At 32.9% G+C, this 19,049-nt stretch overlaps 2 protein-coding genes across 2 annotated transcripts; both read left to right on the forward strand.

The window, feature by feature from the left end:
* The first annotated feature begins 2,662 nt into the window (after positions 1 to 2,662).
* On the forward strand, positions 2,663 to 5,914 carry LOC108342643 (flavonoid 3',5'-hydroxylase 1). The gene is made up of 2 exons (XM_017580436.2): positions 2,663 to 3,554; positions 5,115 to 5,914. The coding sequence occupies exons 1-2, from the start codon at positions 2,664 to 2,666 to the stop codon at positions 5,739 to 5,741; spliced, it is 1,518 nt and encodes a 505-aa protein (XP_017435925.1). The 5' UTR covers position 2,663; the 3' UTR covers positions 5,742 to 5,914.
* A 306-nt stretch (positions 5,915 to 6,220) lies between these two features.
* On the forward strand, positions 6,221 to 7,090 carry LOC108341417 (proline-rich receptor-like protein kinase PERK14). Its single transcript, XM_017579102.1, has 2 exons — positions 6,221 to 6,228; positions 6,331 to 7,090. The coding sequence occupies exons 1-2, from the start codon at positions 6,221 to 6,223 to the stop codon at positions 7,088 to 7,090; spliced, it is 768 nt and encodes a 255-aa protein (XP_017434591.1).
* The last annotated feature ends 11,959 nt before the right edge of the window (positions 7,091 to 19,049 follow it).

Below are 19,049 nucleotides of genomic sequence, written 5' to 3' on the forward strand. Positions count from 1 at the left end.
ACTTTCTTATTGCACAACTGCATAGCAATGGGCGGACTTGTTTACAAAGGCGTTGGCAGGTGATAGATTTGATAGGTTGAAGAAAGGAGTTGGTGTTGTCCCCACTGAGTTAGTTTGAATTAAGGGAGAATATTGATGTATGTAGTTCAAATTAATAGTTAGTCTGTTTTTTGTTATAGAACATTTACTCTTTTATCAGTACTATTAACCGAATACTCTGTATATAAGAGTTGTTTCATTCATTCAATAAGAACGATGTTGTTCAGTTTGCTTATTCTCTGTGTCAAGCTTTCTCTACCTTCTATAGTTTTTGTTTCAATATGTTCATAATAATGCAAATGATGGAGACGCAAATGGCAATGATACAACTGAAGCTGACAAGACAAGGGCTGAGCATGAAGAGTGTACGTTGTTGATGAAGTACTGTTCCATCTCGAGAGATTATATGCTTCATGGCCAAGATAGTTTACAAGCGGATCTTCCATACGAGGTAACTGATGAGCAGCGAAACATCATTCGCTTCTCAAAGAGTATATTTGTACTCGGTCGTAGTGGTACAGGAAAAACCACTGTTCTGATTACTATGCTTATTCAAAATGAGATATTGCACCGTAAGGGAGTTCAACAGTGGTACGGATCTGGAATTAATGCAAATCAGGAACAGTCCAAGGATATTGCTACTGAGACTGAGAGACCAGTCTTAATACAGCTATTTGTAACGTTGAGTGCTGGACTATGCCAGAAGGTCCAACATCATGTTTCCCTTTTGAAAAGGTATGTAGATTCTTTCATAATACTATATCCTTTGACAACCAATTGGTTTTTACTTTATTTATATTGGTATAAAATAACAATAAAGGCTTCTAGGTATAGATTCTTTTTATCAGATTATAGATTACATATGAAGTTATGATTTTTTAAACTTTCAACTAAAATAGAAAATTATAAGTACTCTCACGAGTTTCGTATACAAAAGAGTTTTGAAATAAGCTGTATGATCTTTAGGGAAATGCTATTACCTGACCATAGACCATATATATGTTTTTTGTAATGTTTTTTGTGTAGTAAACATCGTAATAATATTAAATGTTGGGTCAATCCATGTAATCTATTTGATTTTATATCTAGGAAAGATGAGTTCCAGAAGGTATTTTATTGGTCCTCACATACTTTCATTGAACTGAATTAAGCAGCCCTATTATTGTTTTATTATGGCTACTAAAGTTTGACTTTTGATGCACCACACAGGTCGTTAGGGGAAGTAGGCCCCGTAGCTGAAAGTACTGCAAAACAATTTGAGAATATCCCAGATTCCTTTGATGGTCTTTCCTATTATTTATATCCGCTTGTGATAACATTTCGTAAATTTTTGTTCATGCTAAATGGGACATTGGCAAATTCTTATTTTGATAGATTTTATAATGCGAACCTTGGTTCAAGGTTGGATACATTGGAAACCCTAATGATGAAGGAAGTGAATTATGAAAGGTTTGAGTATTATATTGGCCGCACTTCAAAGTCCAGCTATGTAAAAAACTGGATTCTTATATAGTGTTTACTGAAATAATGTCACACATAAAGGTGGAACAGGAACGATCGAGCATGGTAAGTTAAGCAGGGAGGAATACTGTGATGTATCTGAAAACCGAACTTCAGGTCTGAGCACAGAGACAAGAATTATGATATATGATATATTTCAAAACTATGAAACGATGAAGATGAAAAATGGTGATTTTGATTTGTGTGATTTAGTGATTTATCTTCACAGTAGACTGAGGGATGAGAGATAGAAGGGTGATAAAATGAATTTTGTGTACATAGATGAGGTGCAAGATCTCACAATGGCTCGATTGCTTTATTTGGATATATTTAGATCAAGATTCAAATCACAGGGTTTTCTGCTAAGAACTGAAGCAACTATATGTTGCTGTTACTCGTACGAGGAGTAGACTTTGGATTTATGAGGATACAGAAGAGTTCTCTACACCTATGTTTGAGTATTGGAAAATGAAGAATCTTGTCCAATTCCAATAGCTGAACTATGTCACATCGAATAGGTCCATTATTTCATGTGTTGATTATTGAGGATATGCAAGCAGCTTTCATAGATGAGGAAAGCTTTTTTTATTGTAAAATCCTTTATCGTGCAAGATTTACCAAATTTCTATCATGTATGAATCTAAGAAGACAACAAGTAAACAATGGACCTCTAATATTGTTTTGCTTATAAATCTTATTTTTCTTTGACTGGACTCTAAGCAGGGCACGTGCACTAACCTAAGCACCTAACACGCTTGCCCCTAAAATCAAAACGAGAATCGACCACTATTCCTAATTTGTCAAATTGTGATGTAAAACCACCTACTTCCACTATATATGATAATATTTATTTAATATCTATTTCATTTAAATTGGTTTTTAAAATATATCTTTCAAACAAATATTTTCCCGATTTAGAAATCAATTATTATTCAGATTTAAAAAATTTAACATTTAGATAAATATTCTATTATATTAGATTATATGAATTGAATAAAATAACAAATTCCTCTATACAAAACATCTCTCATATCTCATATTTACAAAACTTGTAAAAGTTTCCAACAATATATATATATAGATTACTCAATTGCACCACCTTGCCATCTTCAATTGCAAACAAGATGACTTTTGATGCAGTCTTTCTCAGAGAACTTGGTGTTGGGGTTCTCATCTTCTTGTTATCACGCTTTTTCATTAGATCAATCGTGAGAAATTCTGTACATCTACCTCCAGGCCCAAGAGGATGGCCAATTCTTGGTGTTCTACCACTTTTGGGTAGCATGCCTCATGTCACACTCACAAACATGGCCAAGAAATATGGACCTGTCATGTTCCTCAAAATGGGAACTTGTGACACTGTGGTAGCCTCAAGCCCGGATGCAGCCCAAGCATTCCTCAAAGCCTTGGACCATAATTTCCTAAACAGACCCACTATTGCTGGGGCAACCCACTTGGGGTACAATGGACAAGACCTAGTTTTTGCAAACTATGGACCCAAATGGAAGCTCCTCAGGAAGCTAGCCAACCAACACATGCTTGGTGGGAGGGCCCTTAATGATTGGGCACATGTGAGAGCAAGTGAGGTGAAACACATGCTAAAAGCCATGTATGAGTGTGCCAAAGAAGGGGAATTAGTAGTGGTGGGTGATTTGTTGAGTTGTGCAATCACTAATATGGTGAGCCAAGTTGTAATTAGCCAGAGAATATTTTCAAACAAAGGGTTGGAGTCTATGGAATTTAAGGAGATGGTGGTGGAATTCATGATAATTTCTGGTGTGAACATTGGTGATTTTGTACCTTGCATTGCTTGGATGGACTTCCAAGGTGTGGTGGGAAAGATGAAAAGGCTACATAAGAAGTTTGATGTGTTTTTGAGCAAGATTATTGAGGAGCATATGAAGTCTTCTCATGAACGTATAGGGAAGCCAGATTTTCTTGATGTTGTGATGAAAAATCTTGAAGATCCTTCTCAAGAAAGATTGAGTTTCTCCAACATCAAGGCTCTATTATTGGTACATCTCTCTTTCTTTTACATCTCTAATGCTTTACTTTTCCTTTTTTTAATTACCTATGAAAAAGTCAAAGTTTATTGATAGAAGTTTAAATATATTTTTAAACCTTGCAAAGTTTATTACTAAAATAAATAATTACTAATATGTCTATATTAAATTATAATAAAAGACCTTAAATTAAATTAAAAAATAATTGAAAATTGTATTTAAAAGTGAATTTTTGTGTTGTGAGTAAAATAATGGTTTGTTTGGGAACTTGAAGTTTTGTTACCATTTTAATCTCATTTAGTAGAAAAAAAAGTATTTAAATTAATTTCTAAACAATACGAGACTACTAGATCCGATAGAAACACCAAAATATATATATATATATATATATATATATATATATATATATATATATATATATATATATATATATATATATATATATATATATATATATATATATATATATATATATATATATATATATATATATATATATATATATATATATATATATATATATGTATTTAGGAATCAACAATATTCAAACATAGTTTCTACTTTTTTACATATATAGTTTATATATATATATATATATATATATATATATATATATAAATATGAGTTTGGTTACCTTATTATAATTTTATTAATATATATTTTCTTGATAAAAAAAATAATCATAACATATTTGACATAAATTATCTTTGGTTATCGAGTTAAAATAAAATATATACTTGAAAAGCTTATAATAGGTGTCATGGATTACAAAGAGATAGGGCAAATGATTAATGTATATTCAAAATGAGAATTTATGTAATCAAATTTCTGATATTATATTAAGAAGAAAAAAATTGAATGAAGGTATTATTTAAAAAGTTTGAATGAAAATAAGTTTGAATAAAGTCTCTACCAATTAATATTCTGCCTGGGAAAACAATGATTTGGATTAAATTGTTATTAGATAAGAAGTGAATTGAGATTTTGGATGTTCTACTCTTTTTCAAGTCTCTTTTTTTATGGAATGTAATATTTGTGTTAGAGTTAAAGAAGATGAGCCCTTAAAGTGTTAATCCTGTTTTCGTTTTCTTTTTTTTTTATTAATATTGTGTATATGAGTTGAGATAACCCTATTACTTCATTAATTTAATTTGTTTTTGCTAATAAAAATACATATTATTTAAAAATTTAATAATTATATAACAGCAAAATATATTAACAAATTGAATATAAAAAAAAATAATTGATTATATATAATATTTAAAATATCTGAAAGTTAAATTATTTATTATATAAAATACTTATAATACGTAATAATTATATTCGATTTTAATAATTTTTGAATGAGATGATTCACTGTACAAAGTTTATGGTGTGTATGGTTGTTTCCAATAAAGTTATTAAGCAAACGTGTCTAAAAATATTTTTTATTGAAAATGTTGGATTGACAAGATATTGATTTGAATTAACCTCAGCATACATAAGCACAAATGTACATCATGATTTTGTTTGTCGTTAGCTGTGACTTTGTTTTTTTTTTTCTAATCATAAGATGTATGTTTTGGTGTGAAGAATCTGTTCACAGCAGGCACAGACACATCAACTAGCATCATAGAATGGGCATTAGCTGAAATGTTAAAAAACCCTAATATTTTGATTAGGGCACAAAAAGAGCTGGATGAAGTAATAGGAAGGCAAAGAGTCCTTGTTGAATCCGACCTACCCAAATTACCATACCTTGAAGCAATCTGCAAGGAGACATATAGGATGCATCCGTCTACACCCCTCAGTGTTCCTAGGATGGCAACTGAAGCATGCAATGTTAATGGGTACTACATCCCCAAGAACACAAGGCTGAATGTGAACATATGGGCAATAGGGAGAGACCCCAATGTGTGGTCAAACCCATTAGAGTTCAATCCAGAGAGGTTTCTCAGAGGGAAGAGTGCAAAAGTTGATCCTACTGGAGTTCATTTTGAGTTAATTCCCTTTGGAGCTGGAAGGAGGATTTGTGCAGGCTATAGAATGGCTATTGTGGTGATTCAGTACATTTTGGGCACTTTGGTGCATTCTTTTGACTGGAAGTTACCAAATGCTCAAGAGTTAAGCATGGATGAGGCCTTTGGACTCACTTTGCAAAAGGCAGTGCCTCTCTCAGCCATCATTAGCCCTCGTTTGCTCTCAGATGCTTATGTTTGATACCCTCCGTAAGATGTCTCTCTTTATATATGTATTTATATTTCATCTCTTGGACCATTTAATAAAGTTACAAATGTTGTATGAAGTTACTTAAGGTTGAGAATCATAATGTATGATACCTCCATATATGCATAACATTACTCTCTTTATATATGTACTTATATTTCTACTCAGACATTTGGAACATTTCATAAAGTTACAACAGACGTTATATGAAGTTACTGTTAGAAAAATGACACTTAAAATTATCTGAATTTGCTTTTATGTGTTTTCATTTCACTTGAATATTACAATTTAAAGGAGAAACATGTGGGCTTTCATCTTCTTGCCATAATTTCTGTACAAAATACAATACTATAATGACTATAATTATACACTAGTAAAAAGAGGGGATTGGGAAGCGCTATATACGCTTCGGTTTAAGTAAACCCGAAACGTATAAAAGCACGGTGGCAGAATCGTAAATAAAGCTAACATATATGCCTCGGTTAAGCTAAGACCCGAGGCAGAATATACGATATTGTACCGGTTAATCTAAGACCCGAGGCCTATATCACTGCTACGCCTGCAACTTTACCTGTTACGCTAGACTTAAAGGCATTGGTTCATCAGGAACCGAAATCGTTGATGTTGTCCAGCACTTTATACCTCGGGCTGGCCTTTTAACTGGTGCCAAAGCAAAAGCTTTTTTTCGCTGCCACTCTGCACTTACCTATTTGCGTCAAATCAGCACTTCCACGACTTCTCCTTCCTCAGCTTCTCCTTCCTCCTGCTCTCCATTCTTCCTCTGCGTCACCGGTTCCTCCACCACTTCCACGGCTCGCCGCACCACCATGTGCTCCCAGTGCTCACCTCTGTCACTGCTTCCTCTGCCTCCGACACTGCTGCCTCTGTCGGGAATAGGGTTTCATCCACCGCTCCAGATCGCGACCTCTGCGTCGCGGGTTCCTCCACCACTTCCACGGCTCGCCGTGCCACCCTTGTGCTGCCAGTGCTCACCTCCATCATTGCTGCCTCTGCCTCCGACACTGCTGCCTCTGCCGGAAATAGGGTTTCATCCACCGCTCCAGATCGCGAAGCCCAAATCGCAAAGCCCTAAACCTCGCGAGTTCGTCTCCTCCGCCTCGGCCACCATCGGCGTTTCTCCCCCAACGGTGAGTGGGTCGCCTCCGCCTCGGCCACCATCGCGCGTTTCTCCCCCAACAGCGAGTGGGTCGCCTCCGCCTCCGGTACCGTCACGATCTGGGGCACGCGAAACGACCTTCAGTCCCGACGGCCTCCGCGAAACTTCTCTTTTGTTGATGATGTCTTTTGTTGACGTTGTATACTGTGCAATGAAAGTGGGATGAAGCTTCTGTGTTGTGTATTTCTGATATGTTGTTGTTCTTGCTGTGAACCCCCAAATGGCTGAGGACGGCTGAAAAAATTTAAAAAAAAATACGTTATTGCCTCGGTTATCTAAAAACCGAGGCATAATCCTATTCTTTTTTACTCGGCCCGCAACCGAGGCATAAAACCTACCATTTTTTACCTCGTCTGTATACGCCTCGGTTGTAGAACCGGGGCCTATAAGCAAAAGTAACCGGTGTCATTTCCTCTTACTGCACAAGTGATAAAAACATAACATCCTAACTATTTTGGGTAAGGTCGAGTCACTTCAAACACATGTACAATTTTTCCTGGGATATCGTCTGGTAGTTGCTCTTCTAATCCTTGTCTTCACTTCATCGTTCGGAGGTGTACCTGCCAAAGGTTCTCCAATGCTTAAGTCAGTGAGATGTTTGTACGAGAGTTCAGTGTAATGGTATTAAATGCATAGTAAATGTGATCACCTATCTCTTACCTTTGACCTATATTTATAGTTTTTTGGCATGAGCTTGAGATTAGTGAAACCTTAATCACGACCCAATCTCAACCCAATACCTCTAATTACCATTTACCTTAATCTTTGTAGAAAAACCTGTGTATTGACTAAGGCCGGACGTCTCTACTGCTGGTTGTTTGGTCTTGCCTACTGTTTTTGCCACGTTCAGTCGCTACTTAACTGTTTCCTACTCTCTAAGGTCGTCGAGCTTGCTAGGTGTGGGGTAAATGTATGGTCATCCGGGCCATACAGTACACTAACTTTGTGACTCTTGCTCTTTGAATACATTAAACACTACCACTCATAATAACTGTCTAATAACTCCTAAATTTGTTCCAACAAAACTCTCTCATCAACTTCAATTTTTTCTTTCTTCATCCCAATCAACTTCTTGTATTCATGGAACAATAGCACAGGGAGTGGCTTTGTGAACCTGTGAGCAATATACTCTCTAGTTCCCACATGTTCTAACTCCACACTTCCTTCCTTTATTTTTTTCCCTAATAAAATGAAAATGGACATCAATGTGTTTGCTTATTTCATGATTGACCAAGTTCTTTGCTAGCTTAATGGCTAACCTGTCGTCCACTCAGATCACAATATTCTCTTCTTGCTTCATCTCTAGTGTGCTTAGTAGATTTCTATGCAAAACAACATGACACACACTCTAAGACACTACAACGTACTCAGCCTCACAGGTTGATAGTTGTTAACACATCGACAAGTGTACCGAATCGTATCAAGTAATATAAAATGGTAAGACCAAGTATCATATCCCAAAAGACTCACGACACTGAACAGTCATGTATACCTTAACTAATTAAGACTTAAGAACAATTTCATTTGTTTAGAATGAAAAAGTGCAGAAAAAGTAAATATGAATGCAATTTGATTAATTGGGGCAAGACACAAAAATGTGAATGAATGATTTTGATAATATGAGATGAGTATGTTGTTGGGGTTTAGATTTCACCATCCTTACTCTCATGCATATAAGAATTCATATTCTTTATTCAATTGTTAATGTCACTATCTAAATTACTTAAAACCCGATCCCTCGGCGAAGAAAGTCTATCCTTAATTATTAGACCACAATCCCTTGCATCCCTAATAATTAATTTTGCATTACAAACAGTAGCTTAAGACAAACCAAACCTCCTATCCCCATCCTTGGGCAATATTACTTTTGGGAAAAATTCTCTAGATCGTGGTTTCTAGGTATTTCCCAATAACAAAGAAGACCATAAAATCATGCCATGAATGATCAAAACATAACAAGCATAGAGCAAAGGAGAAAATCCCTAACAATTAATGAAAAAAGCATATAATAATTTAGAACAAATTCAAATACATGAGAGTTTAGAGGTTACATCTTCCCCAACAACAAATGAGTTTAGTTCTCCATAATCATGGAGAAACTAGGTGTACAATGGAATGAAAGTGATAGAAAAACCCTAGAAACTGAAGAGGAGAGCTCCCGCATCCAATTCTGCCTCCAGAGAGTGAAAAAGTGTGTTTCTGCGTCTCTGCTGCCCAAAGATATCAACCCTATTTGTGGATGCACCTTCACCAAAGGTTTGAGAAACAAAAGTCATTTCAGGATCAACTAATTGATTATACAAACATGGTAATCAATTTGTTTTTCAAATAACTTTTGAAAACCAGCTCTGGTGCTAATTGTTAGAAATAATGAGACTTTTTTCTCAACACCAAGAGGAGGGGCAGGGGAGGAGGGCGGTGAATTGGTGTTTTTTTAAAAACTTGCACTTTTTAAATCTTTTTCGCAAAGTATAAAGTTCTTAAAACCTTTCTTGTGCAGTAAGCAAATATGTGTGCAATGAAACAGTAAATGCAAATGTAAAGAGATAAATGAGAGAAATTCAAACACAGTTTTTATCTTGGTTCGGCCTCAATGCCTACATCCAATCACCCTTCCAATCAACCACTGATTGAAGGATATTTCACTATAATGATTGGAGAATTACAACAAAGGTTTTACTGTGAACACACCCTCACAAAGTAAACACTTTTCCCACTCAAACAATTAAATATAGAAACAACTACACCTAGAAACACAACACCCCACGGTCTTGTTGCAGAAACCCTTTGAGAATGCCCTCTTAAAGTCAAGAGCACATCACTCTTCTTCCTAACGCGCACGTCCAGGGAAACAACAAGTCAAAGATTGTAAATCTTCTCTCCTGATCAATATAGATGCACCTTCAGTTGTGCTAATGTGATCAGCTAATGTAATCCACAAAGATGTCTCACAAGAATTCTTCAAGATTCTTCAAAATTCTTCGCGTTCTTGATTCTTGGAGTGTATTGAGTAATCTGTAAACTTTCTAATATCAAAACAATCAAGTATGAAAATGTTAGAATGATCAAAAGTTACAGAAATTCAAACAATGAGTCAATATATAGTTTTCATCAGTTCTGACGCAAAATAATCGATTAGGTTAGTAGTGTAATCGGTTACATAAAAATTGTTGTAACAATATTACAACTAACTCAGCTCTTAATTGAATGTACAATTAATGTAATCGATTTGCATTAAATTCTTGGTCAAACATATTTAAAAATATGACCATTATAGCAATTAAGACAAGCATGAAATCAGTTTTCAAAGCTTAACATACTTAATTGAATATACAACACATGTAATTGATTAAGCTTAACACTTAAACACATTTTGAAAACTTTTTCTTCCCAAAAACTTATCACAACACATTTGAAAAAGATATTTGCAAACACACGAATTTTATCGATTCAACACCTAATGTAATCGATTCAAACTAGTTGTTCTGCCACAGTTCAAAACATAAGTTGTCTGATGACCTTAATTGATTACTACAACACTATAATCGATTATGTCATGCAGATGTGCTTTTGTGCTTGTGGTTTTCAATACACATAAACATACAATGTGCATACACAGATATAATCACATCATAATCACAATAGTATGCATAAATCACACAGTATGTCGAACATATGCATTTGTCACAGTATATGCATTTATCACAATAAGCATGTACAAATTCACATATGTATAACACAACACAAAAACACTTTTTTGTTGTGACGTTACAACATTCATGTGTTGTTGCTATTAATGTGTTGTCATCATCAAAAACAACATAACAGGGATTGGGTTCAGCTATCACATTGTTCCCCCTATCAACACCAACAATAGCAGTTTCACTACACCAGATTTTTTTCACTTAGAAACAGATTTGGATAGCACAATTTGAAGGCAAACAAGTGCAATTCAAATGGTTTTAGGTGTTGAACGATAGAAGGAACACAAAAGGAACCTAACAAAGGAACTACAATGGATTAAACAAGCAAGAAAACTGAAATCACATATTAACTTCCAAGTTTCAGCAAACTGTTTGATAAAATGCAAAAGTGTTGGATAAAATGCCCCAATGAAGTGCTTTTTATGACTTGATTACACTTCTTTTTCTGATTTTTGGGCTTCAAAACTGGATTTCACGGTTTTTAATTGCTTTTTATGACTTGATTACACTTCTTTGATCATGTAATTTCGTTTGGAAACACTAAACCAGGTTTTTCCAATCCATAATTGGAAATTAAACAATGCAAAATTTCAAACAACACTTGGAAATAATTTTGCACCAGAAAAATGGTTCTAATGTGGTGGTTTAACCCAAAATTGCTTGGAAGTGATTGAGCAGCTAAATTGAGGTATCAAACAACTTTGTATCATCATTTTAAAGATGTTCAAACACTGAAACAACTTAAGAAACAGATTGCAATACCAAATCACTGGTTCACTTCCATTTTAAAGCACATTTTGATGGTTTAAAAGGCAAATTTGCATATATGCTGGAAAATGACCAAATGAACCGTGCAAACAACTTTGAAATGGCAATTTAAACTTGCTCAAACGTTGGAAATGCATAAAAGCAGCAAGATTCAACAATTCACTCTTGTTATAGCCTATTATGCATCAAAAATGCACCAAAATTACCACCAGAAATCAGATTTTAATGAATCAAAATTGGACAGCAGTTGCAATGACTTGAAGAAAGCCTAACACACTAGATCTAGCTGAAGATAAGTAGCTAGAGGATGTTAAACACATAATACACATTCAAGGATAGCAAGCACGGTGAAAAAGCTTGACAAAAACATTGGATAACAAGTGTTACTAGTTTTATGGCAACCAAGCTATGCTAAATGCATTTCCTTGCTTTTAATGGATACTAGAAACGAAACTTTGTGCAGATTTTTGGAAAACAGAATCAAGTTCAAACACTTTAGTTCATATCACCAAGGCTAGAACATTGTCTCATTGCCTCACTAGTTGATACATGCCTACACATGCATATGAACTCACTTTAAAACGAAAAATCAAAGCTGGAACAGATCAAACCAATTGAAAATAGAAGCAACACTGCATCAAGATGCATATAACTAGACAAATTAGATTTTTAGATTTAGGATGAATTGAATGAAAAACTAATGAAATTTGTCATTTAAAATGTCAAAAAAACATGTAGGAATATTGGAAACACAATCATAGCCATAGGAAACATGAAATCAAGCCAAACAGAATTGAAAAAAAATTCAAAAACAGTGACAATATGGAACAACACAACAAGGAAGTGAAAAACTAGATGAAAGAGTGGCTTAGCTCTTGAAGAACTGCATGGATGTGCTGGCTCTGACTACCAAATGATGGAAGCAAGTTCAAGCTTCATGCTAGAACAACTCCAAGTTGTAAAAGGAGGCATCGGAATGGATTGGATGCATGTGAAATTGGTGCACGCAAGGTGCTTATGAAATGGTTCTGTAAATGACGGGTAAGTGTTTGAGTTCTCTAAGCTTAGAAGGCCTTCCAACAGGGAAGGAAGCTAGAGGAGAGTGTGATGAATTACCACACAATAATTGATCCAAGAGTATAAAGGTCTGGAGTAAACTCAACAACAATTCATTTATACTTCAAAGGTGATTTTTACAAAGGAGGGGTCCTCTCTTTTATAGGTGAAGAGAGACCTCCATTTCTAAGTTGCTTTTCATTTACACATCAAAAAAGAAGTGTACTAGAGAAGCTAAATCACTTGGAGCCCACGTTTCACCCAATCACACATTAAAAACATGTTAAATGAGAAAGTTGGTCCGAGATGGTTGGGTGCATGGTGGTTCAGGCTGGCACTGACGTGAACCTGGAAGTCAACCTGGCTTTGATTTTCCAATTTGGAAGTTATGTGCTAATATTTGTACAACACTCTTTTTCCTCCATCTTTTGATTCCTTTGCTTTTTTTTAGCTTGCCAAGCCTCCTAAGTTGATTATGCATGGTCTCCAACCTTTATTTAGGTCCTACAAAATAGTACAATTGTATTTAGCAAAGAGAATCATTATAAGACTAAGAGAAAAAAATTAAAAAAAAAACTTTTAAAATTTCTTGTTTCCTTTCTTAGCCTTAGGTTAAATTGCTACTTCTTTGGATGAATTCCCAAAAGGAGTTTCCATCAACTTAACTATTTTATAATATTAAAAATATGATATATCCTATCGTAGGTCAACACTATGAAAATTGGGATGTTACAAATATAATTTATAGATATTGTTTAAAATATATTTAACTTCTATATTCTAAAACTTTAATTTTTTTTAGTATTTTAATCTCGTTTCTTTCACTAATATATTATTTTTAATCAAATAAGAGGTAAATTCTATTTTATTAAAAATATAATACAAAAATAGTCATTGTTTTATTAAAAAACAATATAAAAAGGTGGGTTGCTTTCAAAATTAAAATAGTTGTAATTCTAATTTTATTAGAAAGTTAATAGAATTTGAACCAAATATTTTTTTCTTTATTTACTAACGTTATAAATTTAATGTGCCATTTTTTTATTCATTTTCTAAGAATTTTCTATAATTATTTTAAATTAAAAATGAAATAATTGAATTGTTTGAGTAAATTTTTTTTAATTATTTTAGTTAAGAAATGGGAAAAATGAACCATATATTTAATTTTTTAAATAGTTTACACCAATGTCAAAATATTTAAATACAATATTTATTTTCTTTTTTAAATTTCATAAATATATTTTAATAAATTTGGATTTGAATTATTGAATTATAGATAAATAAGTAATTATAATGTGCATTGAAAATAAATTATAAATAATAATGAATTGAAGATATTATATTTAAAATTTCTAGATCATGATAAAAATGTTACGTCCAAAAAATATCGGGTATCATAGATTTTCTCATCTGCAAAAGAAACATATGACCAAGACAATTTGGGAAGGTAACAAAGCATGCCAAGTTTTTTAACACATGAGTAAAAGATTTAATACATGTTGCATGATTTGGTCATATACTCACGTTCACAAATATCGATATCAATCATACTTGAGCATTGTCTAAATGGAGAACGAAGATACATATCTTTCATCTTCCACATGGAGAATCAATAGTGACTTAGAGGATGTCACATTGCAATTAGGTCTACCCATTGATGGAGAAATGGTCACTAGAGTGATTAGTGGTGACAAGGTGTCATTTTGTGCACAATTATTGGAATAGATACCTTTCTCAAATGTTATTGAAAAGGAAATACAATAAAATTATCCTAGTTGAACAACAGCTTCCAATAGTTACCCGATGATTCAATCAGTAATGTGCTCCCTCAGCATGCATAAGTACATATTTTGGAACTCATTACACTTACTTACACTAGATACATTAATGAGCAGAGTTCATCTAATGTATCTTTTATTATTGGTTGACTTAAACTTTGTTTCAAATTATAGCTAAGGTTTCGTTGTGTTGGCTTGTCTTTATCATGTTTTGGATCACGAAATAGACTTTAGCCAAGACAACATTAGAGGTTCTGTGGTACCAATGTTGAGCTTGGGAACACGTTAAATGTATTTCTTCATCTATTAACCCATAAATTGTTGAAGACATTATTGCTGCAAGACTTGATTTTCCACTTACGAAAAGGTACACATAATTATCTTTTATCTACAAAATTACCTATGCAATAATATAAGTTTGACTAAATTTTAACTTTTGCGATTTAAATGAAATGTGGGGTTGTGCATCGACACAAAGGCAACATCTCCTTACAAGTACAATGTCTCTAATATGAAAGTTGTTAGATGAGTTATAGCCCAAATATGTTCTTAATTATTGAAATCATGCTTACATTGAATCTTAATAACATTTTTTTTCTTATACTAACGACAACTTTTATAGTTCTTATGGACTCTTTAGAGTAGGGACGACATCACACCATTGATTATTGTTGAGGCTTCTCCAATTAGTTGAGTTATAGTTTCTCTTATTTGTGTTTGCCATAGTAGAATTTCATCATACTAATTGAGTAATGTACTAATTTAGGTTTCAACAAATATTCTAATTGACTTATTAAACTTAGATCAACTTCACAAAGAAGATATGAGATGTAGAACAAACAAATATTGACTAGATTACCACCAAAAGTGGATAGCAATATGGAATTATCAATATAATGATCTCATCCAAGGTACTCAATTTAGTGATAATGGTTATTTGCATGACACCACAACATATATGTAATGATTCATTAATTATTCGTTATGCATTGCCTTCACAATCAATCTTGGCTTGGCTGACGATGTAAGTTCACTTCCTAAAAGATTTGATCATGTTTTTTTATTGATTTATAATTTTTCATTCTCTTCTCGTAATACAACATGACATGAGAGCCTCATCAATCCAACCTATCAACATGTTGGTTTCTCTTCCTATGGTCAACAATTTAATGAGCACACAGTTGGTTAATATGGTCTACAACAAGCTCCCATGTCTACATACATGGATAATCATCAATACATGTCTTTCCAATCTCTATACTGAGAGGTTTTGTTCATAGTTTTTTAATCAATCATATATTTTTTCTAGTCCACCAAATATGTTCAGAATTAGTGTATTCACCCTTCCATTTGTATACAATATCATATCATCCATGCAATATTATCGGCCAATAACGCCTTCCTAAGGACCCAATAATAAATGTGAAAGCAATGAAGACCAAGCCAACAATGATGATCCACTTCCACCTCTTATGAGCTTCACCTTCAATGAAGGACTTAGAAGATAAACAAGAAGGCCACCATGTGACACGTCACCTCATAGATATATTATTTCTCAATATGTAATAATGTTGATATTATAATTTAATTACAATTTTCATTATTAACTTATCTCTTTTTTTCTAATTTTGTAGTCAAATTTAGAACTTCCTTTCTTCCCACTATTCCACAAAATAATAAACCAAATAATAATCTATAAGTATATAAAACTAAACTATGTAATTTCTCTGTTATTTATATACCTTATGCCAATATTTGATTAATGAATATTACTTATACTAAATCATGTTAACATATACCATTTTCTTGAAAAACAAATGTTACGACATGTGTTATGATTGAAGGGAAGGGAGTTAACCTCTATTTATTTGGTAAAATAATTAATATTTATTATTATAAATTTGACTTGTTTTTTACCATTGGAAAATTTCCAATGATTATTATATATCCCTAGGAAAAGGTGAAGGTCTATGTTACACAATTCTTTTATAAAGCATATGATTGACTCTCTTTACACTCTTAAGAAAACCTTCTGGCATTAGTCTTAAAAGGTAGGTCAATAATAATCCTTCAAAGTATCTAAAAAGCCATGTTTCTTGCTCTTAAATGTACTATGAAAAAATCTTTATTCGATTTGCGATTTAGTATAGAAAGTATAGAATAATAACATTTTTCATACTTTATATGTGTAAATTATAGCATTAGGAAGAATGTCCTAAGATAATTACTAAATAATCAACATCATCCATGTTGGTTTACTGATCCAATGTGGAACATGTCTGTATAGTCCTAACTTTGAGAAGTTGGGTTTGTTGAGTTAGTATCTAATATGGCCTTGATATTTTATGCTAGTTAACAAAGATAACATGTCACCTTTATAATTTTTCTCTTCTAGGACATGGTCGATGTTAAATTTATTAAAGACATCTCTCAAGTTTTTTTATAATATGATAATACATTGTAGTAGATGTTCCTTAACTTGAAACTCTCCTTTAACTTGTCCACTACCTCTTTTTTTATGAATCACTTACGTTCAATGTCCATAGTTCATGTTTGTCCCCAAGTTGTGAGCTCAAATAGTAGTCATACAAAAGTCGTTCTTTCACAATACTAAAAATTTCAAATCATAACAAAAACTGAGACAAATCAAAGTAGAAAATCATCATTTTTTTTAACAAATTTTGGCTTTTGCAAGACTTACGTAATTGGGAGTCAATTTTGACTACTAGTTGAAAGCCCTGAAAATAGTGTTTGGTTTGTCTTACTAACATGACCATAGTGGAAATTACAACCTCAATGACTTTATGTCATGTCATTGAAGGGTAAAGAGTCTTACTTATGAAATAAATTGAATTTTGTTTCCTATCTTCCTTACGCTTGAGGGTTAATCTTATAGTTGTTTTGTTCATGATAAAATACAATAAGAAGATTGAGTTTGCTCATAGAGTAATAAGCACTAGTAGAAAGGAAATGTCTCACTTGATTTGCTAAAATACTATCTCACTTTTTTAATCTCACTCAAACTTGGTGCTTTGAGTAGTTTGAAAAATAATTTTTCCTTCTTAGTTAACTTTGGAAGAAAACTACTTAAAGATACTAGTTTCCTATTTATTTGTTGGAACTCTTTGATATTTTAGGAGTTGCACATGGAAAAAATAACTTCACACTTATATGGATTTGCCTAATCCTTCTTTAGATTATAAAAAAAGTCAATGAACTATTCAACATTGAACACACACTTCTCAATATCCTAACACATGTGTTTTTTGTCCTTAGTGAAGACTCTCTTGAGGTATTATAGGTGGACATCAATATTATCCAATTTCAAAACCTTGTCATTGTCATACATCACTAGAATGTCTCCAACTGTATTTTTGAAGATTTTATCTAAGTTGCTCCAAAACTCTTAATTAAAGGTTACCTTGTCAAAATAGTGACCCTTTCATTAATAAACATAATTTTGTCCTTGTCTAAGTGATATATTATAATTTGGTTGTGCCTAGAGTTTGCATCCAAAACATTGAGTATCTCAAAGCTAAATGCATTGTCCATAAAGGATATGAGTCCTTTAATAATGTTTTACTATGGTTGGTATAGCCAATGAACCACTGTTTATCACCTCTTCACTAATGCAAAATTGAAAAGCCATGTAGTGTAGGTAACATCTTGTATGAAGTCGATTTTCAAAAGCTTATGAAGTTTTTGCTTAACTACTTTTGGTTTGGCTCTTGATATGATAAAAAACTTGTGAATGAAATTGGGATAAATTCCTAATATGTCAATTACACTCCATTCAAAAAAGTCGATGTTTTGGGTGAGAATGTCTTATAATTACTTTCATATGAAATTATTAGTAGTTCAACCAACCAATGTGAGTACATTGACCTTGGATTAATCTGAGGTAAAATTTGTACATATGTTTGTTAAAGGAGTGATGATTCTTGTTGAACTTTTCTTTCAAATACAAGCCAACTTCTTTATATCTAATTCATGATCCTCATAGGCATTATTTTAACATTTTTACTATGCTGTAGTGGTTGCAATTCTTCTTCCGATATGTTATTTGTCATTTACATGGATCCTTTATGGGCTTACCACCAACTGTCGACAATGATTTTGTTCTTTTAACCTTTACATTATTCAAAAGTGTATGTTGAGAATTTAATCTATGAGCATAACTATTTTTATCTTTTTAAGATTAAATGAGTATGATGATTGTCTTTTCATTGCCTAAGAACTTCATAGCCACGTGCTATGGACATAAAGGTCCTGAGCTTATTTAGTATGTATCAAAACCATAAGCCAGTAACTTACCTGTCTAATATGTATTAAATCATAAGTCACTAATTTGCCTTAGTAGTACCAAAAGTAGTGAGAAAATCTATATATCTCTTTATGTGCACAATTTCATTGGTTAATCTAAGTAAGGGATTCGCATATGATTTAATGAAATAAAAAGCTAAGTGAAGTTTAAGAAAAAGTTACCAATAAAGTACATAAGTTAAGATACTCTAACTTATGAGTGTCTTTTGTACTCCTTAATTTGCAATATTGATTATGATGATAATTAAATCATTAGTTGTTGTTGTCAAAGTTATTGATAAATTAATTTATTGATAAATTGGAAAAAAATCTTTCAAACATCTCTCAGTTGCAAACTTGCAATTAGACAATGGATAATCTTCAAAATTGAATTTGCACCATTATGAGTTTAATGTAACCCAACAACTAAATTTCGTAACACCATTCAAGATTCTTCAAAGTTAAATTATTATTGAATGTAAGCACAAGTGCTATCAAAATTGATTATGAATGGCAA

Source organism: Vigna angularis, chromosome 6, assembly GCF_016808095.1.
Source record: "Vigna angularis cultivar LongXiaoDou No.4 chromosome 6, ASM1680809v1, whole genome shotgun sequence".
Classification (NCBI taxonomy): Eukaryota; Viridiplantae; Streptophyta; class Magnoliopsida; order Fabales; family Fabaceae; genus Vigna; species Vigna angularis.